Source organism: Amborella trichopoda, chromosome 1, assembly GCF_054954075.1.
Source record: "Amborella trichopoda isolate Santa Cruz 75 chromosome 1, AtrichopodaSantaCruz75HAP2 v2.0, whole genome shotgun sequence".
In the NCBI taxonomy this organism is placed as follows: Eukaryota; Viridiplantae; Streptophyta; class Magnoliopsida; order Amborellales; family Amborellaceae; genus Amborella; species Amborella trichopoda.
The window spans coordinates 52,054,848-52,070,743 of record NC_142336.1 but is presented as its reverse complement, the minus strand read 5'-3'; the positions used below and the strand labels follow the sequence as shown (position 1 = coordinate 52,070,743).

At 33.2% G+C, this 15,896-nt stretch overlaps 1 protein-coding gene across 13 annotated transcripts in view; it reads right to left on the bottom strand.

Moving 5' to 3' along the window:
* The window catches only part of ATM (Serine/Threonine-kinase ATM-like protein), a 175,096-nt gene extending 172,842 nt beyond the window's left edge, over window positions 1–2,254 (bottom strand). For all 13 annotated transcript variants that reach the window (XR_016059815.1, XR_002281003.2, XR_016059813.1 and 10 more), the window contains exons 1-3: window positions 2,049–2,254; window positions 1,876–1,951; window positions 1,582–1,690 (exon numbers count right to left, since the gene is read on the bottom strand). Coding sequence is in view for 3 of the 13 variants with exons in the window: in XM_020667487.2 (XP_020523146.2) it covers window positions 1,582–1,690; window positions 1,876–1,951; window positions 2,049–2,215 (352 nt within the window). In the remaining 10 variants the exon portion in view is untranslated. The remainder of the gene's footprint in view (window positions 1–1,581; window positions 1,691–1,875; window positions 1,952–2,048) is intronic.
* Between the last annotated feature and the right edge of the window lie 13,642 nt (window positions 2,255–15,896).

Genomic DNA, 15,896 nt, shown 5'->3' with positions numbered 1-15,896 from the left:
CCTCACAATAATAACATAACATAACATCTCAAAAAATTATGACCTCATAATCCTGCTGGAAAATGCAGTTCCCACACCGGAAAACCTTATGATGGCCCAAAAATATATTTTCACACCAAATATGAAGTTCCAAAATGGTGCATATCTTGCGGATGCGTGAATGCTTGAAAATGATTGTTCCAAATAATTTGTTCTACTACTATTTATAAGGCTTGAAATCCATTTTCTCCAAATCCATAATTGTCAAAGTCAAGAGGATAAATTTGAGGGTTTTCTGGGAGGAATCACGTTTTCAAGCAGATTTTCAGATGCCGCTTTACATTTTATCACAAAGCTTAGGACTTGCATAAACCTTTTCCATGATATGTAGCACAGTATGAACGCCAAGAAGATCTAATAATAACAACAAGCATTTAAAACTATATTAAATCAATAATATAAAGTTCAGTGTGAATGCCAAGTAGGTTCCTCATAATAACGAGCAGCATACATGTCAAAAAACTATATTAGATCTTCCAGGATCAGAGTTCAAGGAGTCAGCCAAGGCTCAGTCGACTCAGCCGAGCAACTAGGCCTCAGCACCCTGCCAGGGCGAGTTTCTATTCCAACTCGCCCTTCTTAAAATCCCTTAAATCACAAATTTTGTTTAAAAACCACTAATATATGATTTAGAAATATGCATCTATAAAAGTTTTAGGTGCTCCATGATGATTTGTGAGATATTCTTATTATATACTGTATTGTTTTTATTTTTATTGAAATATTTCAATATATAAATCAATTTTTTCAATAATCGATCTTTTATACAACTTTTTTCATCTTTTACAGACTTTAACAATTTCTACTTCTTATTTCAGTTTGTGCCAGTTTTTATTTTAATAATTTTTTACTGTTGTTTTTTATTTTTTATTTTGGGCCTATTTGGTGTTTTGCAGGACTCGGCCAAGTAAGTCAGCTCAGGCTAGGCCGAGCCCAAGGCCTGAGCTGAATTCTATAACCTTGTCCAGGATCTAGGCTTGAGATCAGTTAATGTGTTTACAATTGCAACACTACACCGAAGACATCCAGTATTTTAACCCCCAAAACCAGAAAATTACTTAAAAAATTGCATGTATAATGCATAGATTAACAATAAAAGGCAATCACAATCAGAGCTTTATTGAATGAATGCAAAAATAGCAAACCCTAACATAACTATAATCATATTCCAACAGGATTAGATTCATTAAATGAGTAATTTATTCTAGATTTCTTATAGAAATCAATGACATTTGCAGCAAATTAACGACTACAGGCAATACATGAAGCATAAAAAATAGTCGGAGTGCTAAAGTAGTATATGAATTTTACTTTTTTAAAATGGGATTGAGCTGGAAATTTGAAGGTGTTTGTGCCCATGTGAGGCACACCTAAAAAAATCAGGTACACATTCTCAAAAATTTCAGTCTAATACGATTTGTAAATAGAATAGAACAAAACTTAAATACTAACACACACTCCCAACCGTCTAGCCCCATTGTATGTGTGTATGTGTGTATGTGTGTATGTGTGTGTGTGCGTGTGTGCGTAAATGGAAATTACAGTGAGGAATCTCATTCCGCTGGAGCTTAGCAGTGTTCTTGCTGAGAAATTTGCAGAAGCTGCGGCATCCTGGCTCTTCCAGATAAATGTCCAAAAGCTTAACCCCTTCCTGGAACAAATCAACAAAAAAAAAACCATTAACACCATTTAAAATCATGAAATTGAAATGCTAAATGTCTCACAACTTCATAGAACCTTCCTGGAACAAATCAACAAACAAAAAACCATAAACCTCATTAAAAATCATGAAATAATAAGCACACTAAGCTAAGGAAATTGAATAAAAACCATCACCTCTCTGATTTTTGTTTTGTCGGATGAAAGTTTAGAGACGATCTCATGTATATCTCTGGACATAGCCATGATTCCTCTGCAAAACAAATGCCACAAAGTTCGTTTCTAATGAATTTCAGATATGAATAATGATTGACTACTGCTGTAAGTGTGTTTATTTCATAGATTATTACCGATTAATTAAGGAAATAGATCTGCATTTTCCGATCAAAATGCAAAGCCAGGGAAGTGAAATTGCAGCCTCTGAAAATGTGTAAACGAAGGCGAATTTAGAAGAGGAATGACGCGGGAACGTAGGGCTGGCTTTTATGAACGGAAAAAGTTTATATAAGAAGTTCATATAAGGTTGCAATGCATCCCAAAAAACATCCACAAGAAATGGTTATTTTAGGTTCGTTGGGTAAGTCAAAATATATTACGTGAAAATATATTACAAGAAAATAGGATATTTATGTATACCCAATCGTAATAAAATTGGATACCCAATCGTAATAAAATGAAAAGAAATTACGCAATATTTTTAAAAAAAAATTAGGAAATTCATTACGTATGATAATAAATGAAAAATCCATTATGAGAGTGACAAGTAATTTTTAAAAAAATTTCGCGTATGGCTTTGCCTATCATGTTTCTAATTAAAAAAATCTTTTTAAGTCCTCTCTTTTCATAATCTCTTCATAATAGCTTATCTTTTTAAACTCGTCCCTCCATTTGAAGACATCAGCTATCATATAAAAACAAAAATAATAAAAATAAAAATCAGTAATCGATACATTACACAACACAATCATAATAAAAAATTTCACGTGATCCGTCTTTTTTTAAGCTCGTCCCTTATCTCAAGGCATAGTGTCATATAAAAATAAAAATAACAAAAATAAAAATTAATAATCAATGATAAATTACACGACACAATCATAATAAAAACACGACACAATCATAATAAAAAAATTTACATAACATAATCCTTATGAAAGATTACTAAAATCTCACTTGAAATAACATATCTCTTTAGGCTCATCCGATACCTCAAAATGTTATATTGTAATTACTCAACCTTCTAGTTTACTAATGAAACTTCTTCCCATTTTTTAACTCTTACCCACTGATTTTGAACTTAGTATCATAAATTTTTTGTTTATTTGAAATTATATAGAGAGATATTTGAAAGACTTTTATCAACAATAAATAAAAATAAGGTTTATCATAATAAAATCATGTTATTCCAATCATATTGTTCCAATGACTTATAGTGTTGAAACCAATGTTAGGTTAGAAAACATGTGTGATTGCATATAAGTGCCAAAGGTACTTAAAATAAGTAGGAAATAGTATCATGACTGTAAAATGGTACAAGTTATTATTAAAAAATCTATTTGAAATGGTGATATTATCATAAATCTTTTTGAAATGGTATGATGATGATTTTAATTTAGTATTTTAGTGGAATTTTTGTGACAAAAAAAAGAAAGAAATAATAATTATGCATTTTAGTGGAATTTTGTGACAAAAAAGAAAGAAACGATAGTTTATAGGCACATGTTGGTAAAATGTTGGTAATGCCTTTCCTATATTTATTTCAGACATAGCCAAACAATAACAATGTATTTCCTATGTTACATATAAGTATTAACCAAACAGTAACAATCCATCCACAGGTAATGTACTACGCCAGTAATATATTTTCAGGTATCAAAACGGGCCCTTAATGTTGAAAAACTTTCCAATTGATCGAATATGCTTATAAATAGTATATCTTGCAATAAATTATCTAAACCGTTCATTTTCAAGATTTTCATATATTTATGGATCCACTTAATTTTAACTATTTTTAAATTTTAAAATTTTATAATTAGATATAAAAATATATTTTCAAATAATCTTAAAATATATATATATACTAAAAATATATGTTATGATAAAAATTGGAGGTGCACCTTAATTGGATTGTTTAATATTGCAACCCTATAGAAACTGCACCTTTACAAAAGGCCGTTTTAAGAGGGGTATATACGGAGAGAAATGGAATTTTCCTTGTTTCTCAGTTGAGACTATTTTTATTCATATATGTGTCATAAATGGGGCAAAGGGCCTTTGTTTGCCTACAGGGCATTTTCGTCTTTTCAGATGAAATAGCGAGCAACATAAGCAATATAATCATTTGTAGATAGGGATGGAAATATTTCGGGTCCGGTTGGACCTAGACCTGGAACCGAATAATATTTAGATTCAAATTTTAGACCCATATCTGCACTCAAAGTTAGGTCTCGGGTCTACCTGTCGGGTCCTTAGGTCCTTTACCACCCTTATTGGTAGTGGTCTGGTCACAATAAATGACAAAAATAATTTGGTGCTTTTTTTTTGCCTTTTTGGGGGGTGATTTTTCATTAGGATTTCTGGCTATGACCTCCTGTGTCCCTTCTAAGCAAGGGCCTCAAGGTGGTGAGTGTAGTTTGCCATGATATAACGTTTTGAGTTTCATTTATACAACATAAAAAATATTTATTCTCCTTTGAACTATTCAAGAAAAAGCTAGTCACAACAATCTATCATGGTCTCCTTCCAACAGTCTTCACTTTTTCTAGACCAAACATTTGAGATGGTCTATTTTTTTCTTTTTTTAATTGTTAGCAACCTTTCATTGCTGAAATATGTAGTACATCAAATGCACAAAACTTCATCCTAGTACATTTGGGATTGGATAGAACCATACTTTTTTAAGCGATCTACTGGAATTGTTTACCTTTAGTACACCAAGGTCATAATTATATTTAAGTCGTCGAATGTGAGAACTGTCAACTTAGTGTGTACCACAAAGCTTAGAGATTGTTTTTAGGATACACTATTAACCATTTGATTACTTATTTAATATGCAATGGCAATTGTGACCTCCTTGCAGCAAAGACAAATATTCTTATTGTATACTTTTTTATATTTTAATTTTTGCCAATTTTCTATAAGCCCCGGAAAACAAATGACCACTATTAACTTGAGAGAGAGCATTCAGATATCTCCCTCATACTAACTAGCCGCACTAAGCTATCACACCTTCAGCTTCTTGATCTGCTTTTTGGTTTTCCCCCTATACACATGGTTGTACGCCACTTTTTTTTCCAACCCCAACTCTACAGTTCCATCTAGGAATGAATAAAATTCCAAGGAGGTCTTGCACTCCTCTTGCATCACATAAGTATGTTAGAAAACTCCCCTTCCCCTATCAAATCATTTTTTGACTGTCACTCAATGGTCATCTCATTCCCTGTAATAAAGATTTTAAGTTCAGCCTCCATGATGTTGCACTATCGACATTGTCCCAAGTATGTGAGCAGTGTGTGTGACTTCTCTCATCCGTTGTCGGACCCAGGATTACCTATAGCACTTAAAACTCAGTTTCAACCAATCATCCTATGGTGGTTGCCATCCTTCCCTCATTGGTTTCATGATATAATCTCAGCACTATCTTGGTACTATGCATAGGGACTGTATACAATGAGACAATTTTCTTTTAATACAAATAGGTCATTTATTTATAACCATCCAATGTGAAATATGATGGCTTGGATGTGTTATAAAGTTTGACAAAAATTATTTTGAACTTTGAGCTTGGTCAATGGAATAAATGTAACCACTCAATTCACATATGATGGTCAAAAATAATTATGACCACATTGCACCAAAGATAAATGGTCTCACTGTGTACTTTTCCTCCTACATAATGCCTTCCTTGGTGACTCCCCCAAATTCCTTAATTGTCATTGCCCATGATCCTATTGTTGCTATGGCATTTGATTTTATGTGGCTTCCAAGAGCAATCCTTGAAAATATCTATGATTATTTTCTTTCCATACCTTCCAAAATGCTTCCACTTGAAACATTTGCCTCAATGGCTTACATCATTTTTTCAACTTGGGATGAGGCTACTGCAATATGAAATACATTGTAGTCATTGGCACTATCCAATTGAAGTCAAATATAACAAATGCTCAATTTCAAATCTCCAATTTGAAGGGATAGTGAAGAAAAAGATGGATAAGAATATCCTCATCCTCAAAAGGTTCTAGAACCTTATGACATGAATCCTGAGGCATCCGTCCAATTACATGTTTTGATCCAAAAGATACGTTTGCCGCACGTGGGACAATTTTATCAATCTTATGTAGTGTTTCAGTAAAAATAGCTATTGTTTTCCAATAATAAATTGCAACGAACAGAAGTTTAAACCATTGAAAATCTTATTTCCGTGTAAACTAGTATAGATTTTCTAAGTCAGCTGGATGAGTTTTTATAGGGACGGGGCTTCTATGACATTTTTACGATTGGTGGGTATGGTTCATGGTGCATGGGATATGGAGTACGATGGACTTCCAGGTCAAAGTGGTTCATGAAATAAAGGCTAAAGTAATCTTGTCGGGATATATATATATATATATATTTTGTTAATACTTTAATATATACCATTGCCCTACATTTTATAGGTAATACTGCTATCTTAGCAGCAAGATCTGCTGACCTTTTATCAAACCTTAGATGTCTTCCATTATCCCATTATAAATGGTATAAAGCCGTTTTCTTTTCTCGTCTACTTATACGAGAAGATAGCCATTTAGATCATTGGAAAGAAAAATTTGTAGCCGGCTTACCTTATCTATTTGTTGAAAAAGTAAAAGAACTTTTAAAAAGTATGCATGGTGGAACAATCAATTATTCTCAATATACTTTAGGAGAATTATCAACGGAAATATGTGCTGAAGGATTAGCCTTATGCACAGATATGAAATTAAAGAAACAAATCGATAAACAAAATATAAGTGGCAAAAAAGAATTAGGAGATTTCTGCGAACAGTTTGGTTATTATATTGACAAATTAAACCTCATGATTTACATAAATTTCATAAACGAAAAAAACATAAATACAAAGATAAACCAAAACAGGATAAACTCCAACACTTGTCCAAACGAAAACATAAATTTACCAAAAGATTTGCCTCTACTAAATCATCGCAAAGAAAAGATAACAAATTACCTGTCTGTCATAAATGTGGAAAAGTTGGCCATTACAAAAGCCAATGTAAAGTTAAAAAGAAAATTGCAGCTGTGATCTTAGATGAACAAATAAAAAATAAGATCTATGATATCATACAAATATATCATTCTCCATCTAGCTCAGATTCAGATACAACTTCCTCTAGTAGTAATACATCTTTTCTTGGTAACATCCATGATGAAGAGCTTTATTGGTCAAATATAAGTAATTCTGAAAATGATGAAGACTTATGTAAATGTCCTTCTTCCACTAATAATCAATGTCCTATTTCCAATATTCACACTTTGACAAAAGAAGACAATATCATATTAGATATAATAGAGAAAATTTCTGATCTTGATGAAAAACGAGAAGTCATAACTCAGTTTATCAATCTGGCTAAAACAAAATCAAAACTCATTCCTTTAATCAAGATTCAAGATGAATATAATTTTTCTGATATAATGAAACGAATAAGTCAACATGAAGCTTACCAAAAGGAACCTACTATTGCTGACCTCAAGCAAGAAGTAAATACAGTAAAGGCAAAAGTTGCTCACTTAAAAAATCGAATACAAATTCTAGAACTCCAAAATGAAACCCTAGGAATAGAAAGTGATACAGATTCTCTTGAATTTGATCATCTCATCAGAACATCTCATCCAAAACATAGAGAAAAATCAACGAGTAAATCTGTAAATGTTTTGAATAAAGTCATTACACAAAAATGGTTTATCTTAATTACAATTGTTATAAATGATGAATATGAATTTCAATCTCTAGCATTAGTAGATTCAGGAGCAGATCTCAACTGCCTCAATAAAGGATTAGTTCTTACTAAATATTTTGGTAAAACAACCTAGATCTTGAATACTGCTGATAGAAGCAGACTGTTTATTAAATATAAACTCTCAAATGCTAGAATCTGTAATGAAGGCTATTGCTTCCCAACTACTTTTATAATGGTCAAAGGACTCAGCCAAGCTGTAATCCTTGGTGTACCTTTTCTCACCCTTTTATATCCAATGACAATCACTCAATCAGGAATTGAAACAAGTGTTCATGACACTCTTATTAAATTTGATTTTATTGATAAACCAAAAATCAAAGAAATCAATACAGTTAAAAATCATATCAAACAAAAAGAAGATTTTTTAGGATCATTACAACTTGAAATCAAACACAAGGATGTTATTGAAAAACTCCAAACTCAAGATATGTTACAAAAAATACAACAACTTAAAAGTATTATTGAATAAGAAATATGTCATGAATTACCAACTGCTTTTTTGGAATGGAAAACAGCATATTATTGAATAACCATATGAATCCGATTTTAATGAAACAAAAATCCCAACAAAAGCTCGCCCTATTCAAATGAATACGGAATTACTCCAAACATGTCATACAGAAATCAAATATCTCCTTCAAAAGAAGCTTATTCGTCCAAGCCTATCTCCATGGAGCTGCTCTACTTTTTATGTCAATAAAAATGCTGAGCAAGAACGAGGAGTTCCAAGATTAGTCATCAACTATAAACCTCTCAATAAAGTCTTACAATGGATTCGATATCATATTCCCAATAAAAAAGATTTATTGGATCGATTAGTACATGCTGTTATCTTTTCAAAATTTGATTTAAAATCAGGATTCTGGCAGATTCAGATAAAAGAAGAAGACAAATATAAAACTGCTTTTAATGTTCCATTCGGACAGTATGAATGGATTGTAATGCCATTTGGTCTTAAAAATGCTCCGTCTAAATTCCAGAAAATTATGAATGATGTATTCAATCCTTATTATAAATTTATGATTGTCTACATAGATGATGTATTAGTCTATTCAAATTCTTTAGATCAACATTTCAAACATCTTCATACTTTTATTAATACAGTCAAACATGCTGGTTTAGTCGTTTCTGCAAAAAAACTTAATTTGTTCCAAACTAAAATCAGATTTCTTTGACATAATATTAATCAAGGAACAATTATCCCAATTGATAGATCAATTTTATTTGCTGATAAATTTCCTGATAAAATTTTAGATAAAACTGAATTACGACGATTTTTAGGATGTCTAAATTATATTAGTAATTTCTATCAAAATCTTGCTATAAAAGCTAAACATTTATATGATAGGTTAAAAAAGAATCCTCCACCATGGATGGATATCCATACGTTGGCTGTTCAACGTCTTAAATTGAAAGTCAAGGAATTACCTTGTTTAACCTTACCTAATCCTATTGCTTTTAAAATCATTGAATGTGATGCTTCAGAATTAGGCCTAGGTGGCATACTCAAACAAAAATCTAATTCCATTGAACAATTAATTCGTTTTACTTCAAAAGCATGGAATCCTACACAAAAGAATTACTCTACTGTCAAAAAAGAATTACTTGCCATTATACACTGTGTCACGAAATTTCAAAGCGATATTTTAAATCAGCACTTTTGTATACACACTGATTGTAAAGCTGCAAAGGACATTCTGCAAAAGGATGTTCAAAATCTGGTTTCCAAACAAATCTTTGCTCGTTGGTAAGCTATTTTATCTGCCTTCGATTTTTCTATTGATATATATATATATATATTATTTCTTATTTTTCACCCATTTTTATTTTGGCAATGATCACTTACAAGTAGTGTTGTTACAATAACTCATGCTTCAAAGTAAAATAAAACCAATACCTTAAAACCTTGATGCCACTAAAGTAATTTTATTTAAACAAATAAAAATAACCACTAGTTCATATGCTTGTGAATATAAAGACAATCAAATTAAATATACAAGAAACAAAAGATATGTTGGAGATTACCTCAACCGTGCTTGTTACATCCAATTCCTAGTCACCACCATGCGATAGCGCGGAATCAACGATAAACCTTCAATCTCAACCGAGAAAGCAATTTTAGGCCAAGCCCTTCAAAGGAACTATGAATTCCTACTCATCACAAAACTAAGCTTTTTTAAAACAAGATGAGAGAGAGAGAGAGAGAGAGAGAGAGAACCTTCTAGGTGGGGCGTGCCCCTTAGGCTATCCTAGAGAGAGAGATCTTAAGAGGTGGGTCATTTTCCTAACAAAACTAGAGAGAGAGAAAAAAAAACAAAAAAAAAAAAAATTTGGTGTAGAGATTGTCATAGGCGATGGTCCTCTATTTATAGAGCAATAATGCAATTAGGGTTTTCCATGACTTACCTCTTCTTATGAGATTGAACATGAACCATTAATCTTGGGTGACTTGTGAGGTGAGAGATTTTAGCCCTCCATTTCATAGATGGACCATCAATATTATGGAATGTGTTTTAAACCATTTTCCCATCAATATAAATTAAATAAAATAATTTCAAATAAAATATTGTGCATTCTAAAATAAGGCACAAGCCTTCTCATACTTTCCAAAAAATCCAATCAAAACTTCCTCAAGCCAATTTCTTTCAAAGTCACATAGAAATTAGCCTTCCATGTCAAAGGTTGTCATATCTCAAATAATGTGAATTAGAAAACTCTCAAAAGGGTGGGGCGTGCCACCCATAAGGGAATCTCATAGCCCCACCAATTAAACCATGGTGGGCCCATATGCATAATGGGCCCCCATGTAATTTTAAATATTTTAAATTCTTAATAAAAGAATTTTCATAATTTATTTGAATATTTGAATCACTGTAAAATCAATATCTCTATTTTTATAAATCCAAATTTGATAAATAAAATGTCTAAGTATTTATAAAAATTAAAATAATAATTTTAAAATAATATATGCTATAAAACAAACATAATTAAATTCACTAGATGAGAAAATGATCCCTATAGTCTAGGAATTAAATCAATAAACATTGGGGCACTCTACCTTCAACTATGGACTACATACTACACTTGCTTTATCAAATCGATCTAGTGTCTCCCATGAACTACATTTCATACAAGGGCTCATTAATGAGTCACAAAGTTTAGCCGATGAGCCAAGGGTTTGTAATCCCAATCTGTGGATTACAGGTTTTCCCCTAAAGACGTTCTAAGGTCATATAGACCTGATGCGACTACCGCTTCTATGGTGCATAGGGGTATCTCTCGCACATGCGTAAACTCCACCCTAAAAGGTGGTTCACTTTTTCAAAATGGTGATCATTATGCATGTCGTGTGATGGTACATGGATAAGGCTTTGACCCCCGTCTCTGAAGGCCATCATCACACACAAGGGTCGTACAATCCCTCGACTCACTCATCCGGGCATACTCCGACCTCATCAAAGGATAACCTATTAGAACCCTTATTGGGTAGTTTTCTATGCCCAGGTAATATAAGTTTTTTGCAACTGATTGGCCTAGCTCGTCAAGCTCAGTCTGGTATCAACAAACATATTTGCTTAGCCACGAGGGACCATACTCCCGCTGAGTTCATACTCCATTATATCAAAATATTTTATTACAAGCACTCATAAGTCCTTTAATGGCCACACTCACCCAACAGTTCCAAGTGCAGTTTAGGGTAGGGATGAGTTATTTTATTTCTTTTTTATGCGTAAATCGGTGGGGAGAAGGCCCCCTATCCATTTTTCATTAATCGTAAGAAAACAAATTATAACCCATTATTTACAAATCCTACAATAAGGCAACTGTGCAGCATCATAAAGTAAAGAAAGGGAAAGAAAGTCTGGAGGCCTATAGCGCCAAATGGTGGCATCTGAACAAATTGCAGCCTTTTTAATAAGTGCACCAGCCACTATATTACATGGAAAATGTGGTAAATAGACCATGAATGATTTGCGAGTCTAAATTGACAATTAGCATCTATGGTATGAAGTTCCCAAGGAGATCTACAGTAACCCTGAATAACCTGTACAAAAAGAGAGGAGATGAATGAATAACCTGTAAGGGAAAACACTCCATCTGGATAGCTAAGTAAACACCCAATTCCAATGCACGAAATTCTACATAGTTATTCGATGAAAAACCAAAGGGATGGTAAACGCAGCAACGAAACCATTATCATCTCTTCTAATGACTCCTCCATGCCATCAATGAAACCACCATCTATTCTAATGACTGCTCCACTATCATCTCTTCTAATGACTCCTCCATGCCATCAATGAAACCACCATCTATTCTAATGACTGCTCCTTAACCTGTTATTCCCGGATTTTGAAAAGATCCATCAATATTGAGCTTGAAATGTTGAGGGTGAGGAAATGACCACACGATAGGATTGGTGGACTTGATCCTCTGTTTTCACCATACTACTTGTAGAATTTCTGATATTGCCATTTTTGAAATGTGATAGGACTAGACCCTAGCATCTACCCAATCTCGAACATGATGAGTTATTCTTTTAATTAATTGTTCATGCTTGATACCTTGCCTTGAAATATGCGATGACTCTGCTCCTCTCAAAGCATCCAAACTGTCGTGGAGAACAAGGAATACTAAATAATAAGAATACCCTCTGACTTGAATATGAAAGCTATCCATTTCCTCAATGTGGTTATAAGTGATGAGTCCGGGATGAGTCTTTTACTACATCTCTATGCAATCAATTTCCATATCCCCTGTGAAAAAATAGAACCAAGCAATAAATGGCATATGTTTTCATTATTAGAGTAACAAAAGGGACACACAGAAGCTTGGATGAACCCCTTTGTTGCAAAATAGAGTAGGCGGGGAGACGATGATAAAAGACCAACCAAGTTAACCATTTCGCCCTAGGATGACACCTAGATAACCAAAGAACTCTGAAAATGGATTGGGGGAGTCCCTGCGTGGAATAAGGTTCCATGCCTCTTTAACTGAGAATAGCCCATTAGAAGAAGGAATCCATACCAGGAAGTCACCACATGGTTTAAAAGGAATTGTGAATCCATCTCCTTCCAGGCTCTTATTAAAGGGCCTGATGTAGGAGAAGGCATATGCCAAGTCTTTGGGGAACCATGTAAGTAATTTGCTACCCTAGGTTTAGCAAGAATCCCCAAATTCTTATGAATCTGATTACCATAAGATTAAAAGGTAGACGTCTCTGATAATCAAGGATCTGCCCAAAAATCCACTAACTTGCCATAATTCATCTAACATTGTGGCGTAAGAAGTATAACCCCATTTGAATGCCCCTCCAAGCACAAAAACAGTTCTTCTTATGGCTTCCCAAATAGTTGAATTCCATAAGTGTCCCTCCAAGTCAACGTCATCATTCTTGCAATATTGAACTCATAAATTTCTCTAATCGCAAGGCCTCCTGTCTTCCATTGTGAGGTATACATTTTTCCATTTTACTAGATGCAATCCTTTCTTACTAGTTGTGTCTGCCCATCAAAACTTTCGTTGCAACCTTTTTACCATATTACATTTGTGCTATGAAATAATGAAAGATAAAATCCAAAAAATACCCGAAGAACTAAGGACCGATTTTAATAGTTGTAAATGGCTTGCGTAGGATAGGAATAAAGCCTGCCATGTCCATTCACCTTAGCTTGAAGTTAGTAGAAATAGTTTACCATTGACATTTTTTTTTTTGACAAGGTTAATGACTTTTATCACAGGGTGTTGCAAAAGGATCAGATTACAAAATTGGAATCAAGACATTGGAAATAGACAAAGCGGACAAGGATCTTCCATATTTGGCTAATCTATAAGCTATATCATTGGCCTCTTTGTCCATTCACTTGTCACAATCACTGTTTTATCAACATCTGACCCTGTTATGTAACTCTTAATAGAAATAACCCTAGGGTTTCTACGCTTCTCAAACCTAAAAGAGGGGAGACTGATAATGACCCGCAAAAGGATTGAAAGGCTCTCTCACTTGTGGCGCAATATTCCACATGCAAACATGCAGCCTTCAAACGTAACCTCTTAACAATGCAAATCATCTAACCTTTATCTCTTTTTACAACAAATAATGAACACTTTATTCGGGGAAAAGTTTATATAGGGTTGCAATCTTATATTGTGGAAGTAAGGTGCACCTCAAAGATCCATTAGAAAAGAGTGTTTCAAGTAAGAAAACCTTCTAAGTGATCATTTCGACTTTGAGATACATAGATATAAAGAAAAAAAAAGAATTTTAAGTAAAACAAAACTAGTGCATTTTGTAACAAGTCATTTGGACCGTCTATTTTCAAGAGTTTCAAATGTTTATAGATCCACTCAATCTATATCATTTTTAAATTTTTAAATTTTATAACTAAGGTCGAATACAAATTTTTAAACCATAATAAAATTTCAGGCACTGAAACTATATTTCTAGACAAAATTAAAAAATGCCCCTTACTTGTACAATATAAGAATCACCTTATGTAAACCTCACCTTTTTATTATTATTATTATTATTATTCTCAATGGTTCTTTATTAATTAAAATGATTTGTCCTTTATCTCATACATACGTCATTTGCTTGTATTTTCTTTGAAAAATGGTGGACTATTTTTTATATCATTTTTTCCTTCAACAAATGAAGCTCGAGATTCAGGTTTTGACCATTGTCGGCTGGTCGGTTGCTGTGTAGGGTCGTGGGCCATAAAATTAAAAAAAGAACAAAAATTGAGAATGAAAGCACACTATACTAGAATTCTAACAATCACGTGAACCCAAATTCTTTCATATTAAACTATCGGGAATTTTTACATTGAGATATAAAATTATGTAATGCCCAAAGCTCGAATGGAAGGTGTACCATATGCGTTCCCTATTCCAATACCCAAATTGGCTATACTTTTCCAACTGGGATAGTGTTCAATCTTATTTGAATGAAACAAATCAAGGTTTAATAACCTCTAAAAAAATCACCATTACTTTAAGAATTATAGAAAGATTATAAGTCATTAAACGACGAGAACGCATAGAATAAGATTATTTACTTTTGGTAAGGTCAAGTTCACTCTTCTTTTTCTCTCTTTTTTTTTTGAAGATTAAAAATATTTATTGATAAATAAAGCATGTTAAAAACATCATGTTAAAATAACATTCTCAGTAATTTCAAACTCATATAAAGGCAACCAGCCAACCCACCGGCCATCTCATTCGCCTAAAGACCATGGCAGATTTTGCTTCTTATTACACCATTTAATAACATTTAAGAAATCTCCTTGAACCAATGTCCCGTTCACTCTAACCCATTTAATAATATTTAAGAAATCTCCTTGAACCAATGTCCCCCGTTCACTCTAACCCGTTAAATGACTAGGCCAAAAGCTCGAAAAAGAAGGTGAAATTTTGTGATACACTTTTGGCAACGTGATTAACATGAAATGGGTAGGAATTTTTGTGACATTATTCTACCAAGTGTAAGCTGCCTTGTACTATACAATCCCTTAGATTACTTGTCTAATGAAATGCTTGAGGCTGATAGAATGAGAGTAGAAATTTGGACCTCTCTATTATGTTTCATAGTCTTAATGGATGGAAATGACCCAGTGAGCTATAGTTTTATTCATAATCTCAAGGCATAGGTGGTCAAAGTGGTTGGTGCAAACAATATGACATATTGGGTTTCATTATTGTCGTGAGTTGGGGACCCCTTACCCGCGGCTCTACTTTTATATTAATAGGAGTCATTGTTGTATGCCCATACGTAAATGATCCAAATTGAATCTGCACCATTCTATAGTCGATCTGACGCTCACAGATGTCCGATTGTGTTTAAATTTTAATTTTTTTTTCTACGAGTCCAAATCACTTTAAATTTTAGGTGTGAGTTTTTCTCATCAAGGCGCACTTAATAAAAATATAAAAATAATAATTCATGGAAAATTTGACCAAAATACCTTCCAAAACTTTTTGAAGGTATTTTGGTCAGTTTATTTTATTTTGAAGTACACACATCTAAAATTTCAAGTGATTTGGATTTATAGAAAAAAATTAAAATTTAAACACTATCGGACATTCGTGATTGTCAGATCATCCGAGATTCAATCTGGGCCGTGGGCGTTATATATATATACGGGCCACTGGCCTACAGCTACATATGGGCTCAACAACCCAAATTCAATATGGGCCGATCTAACAGACATT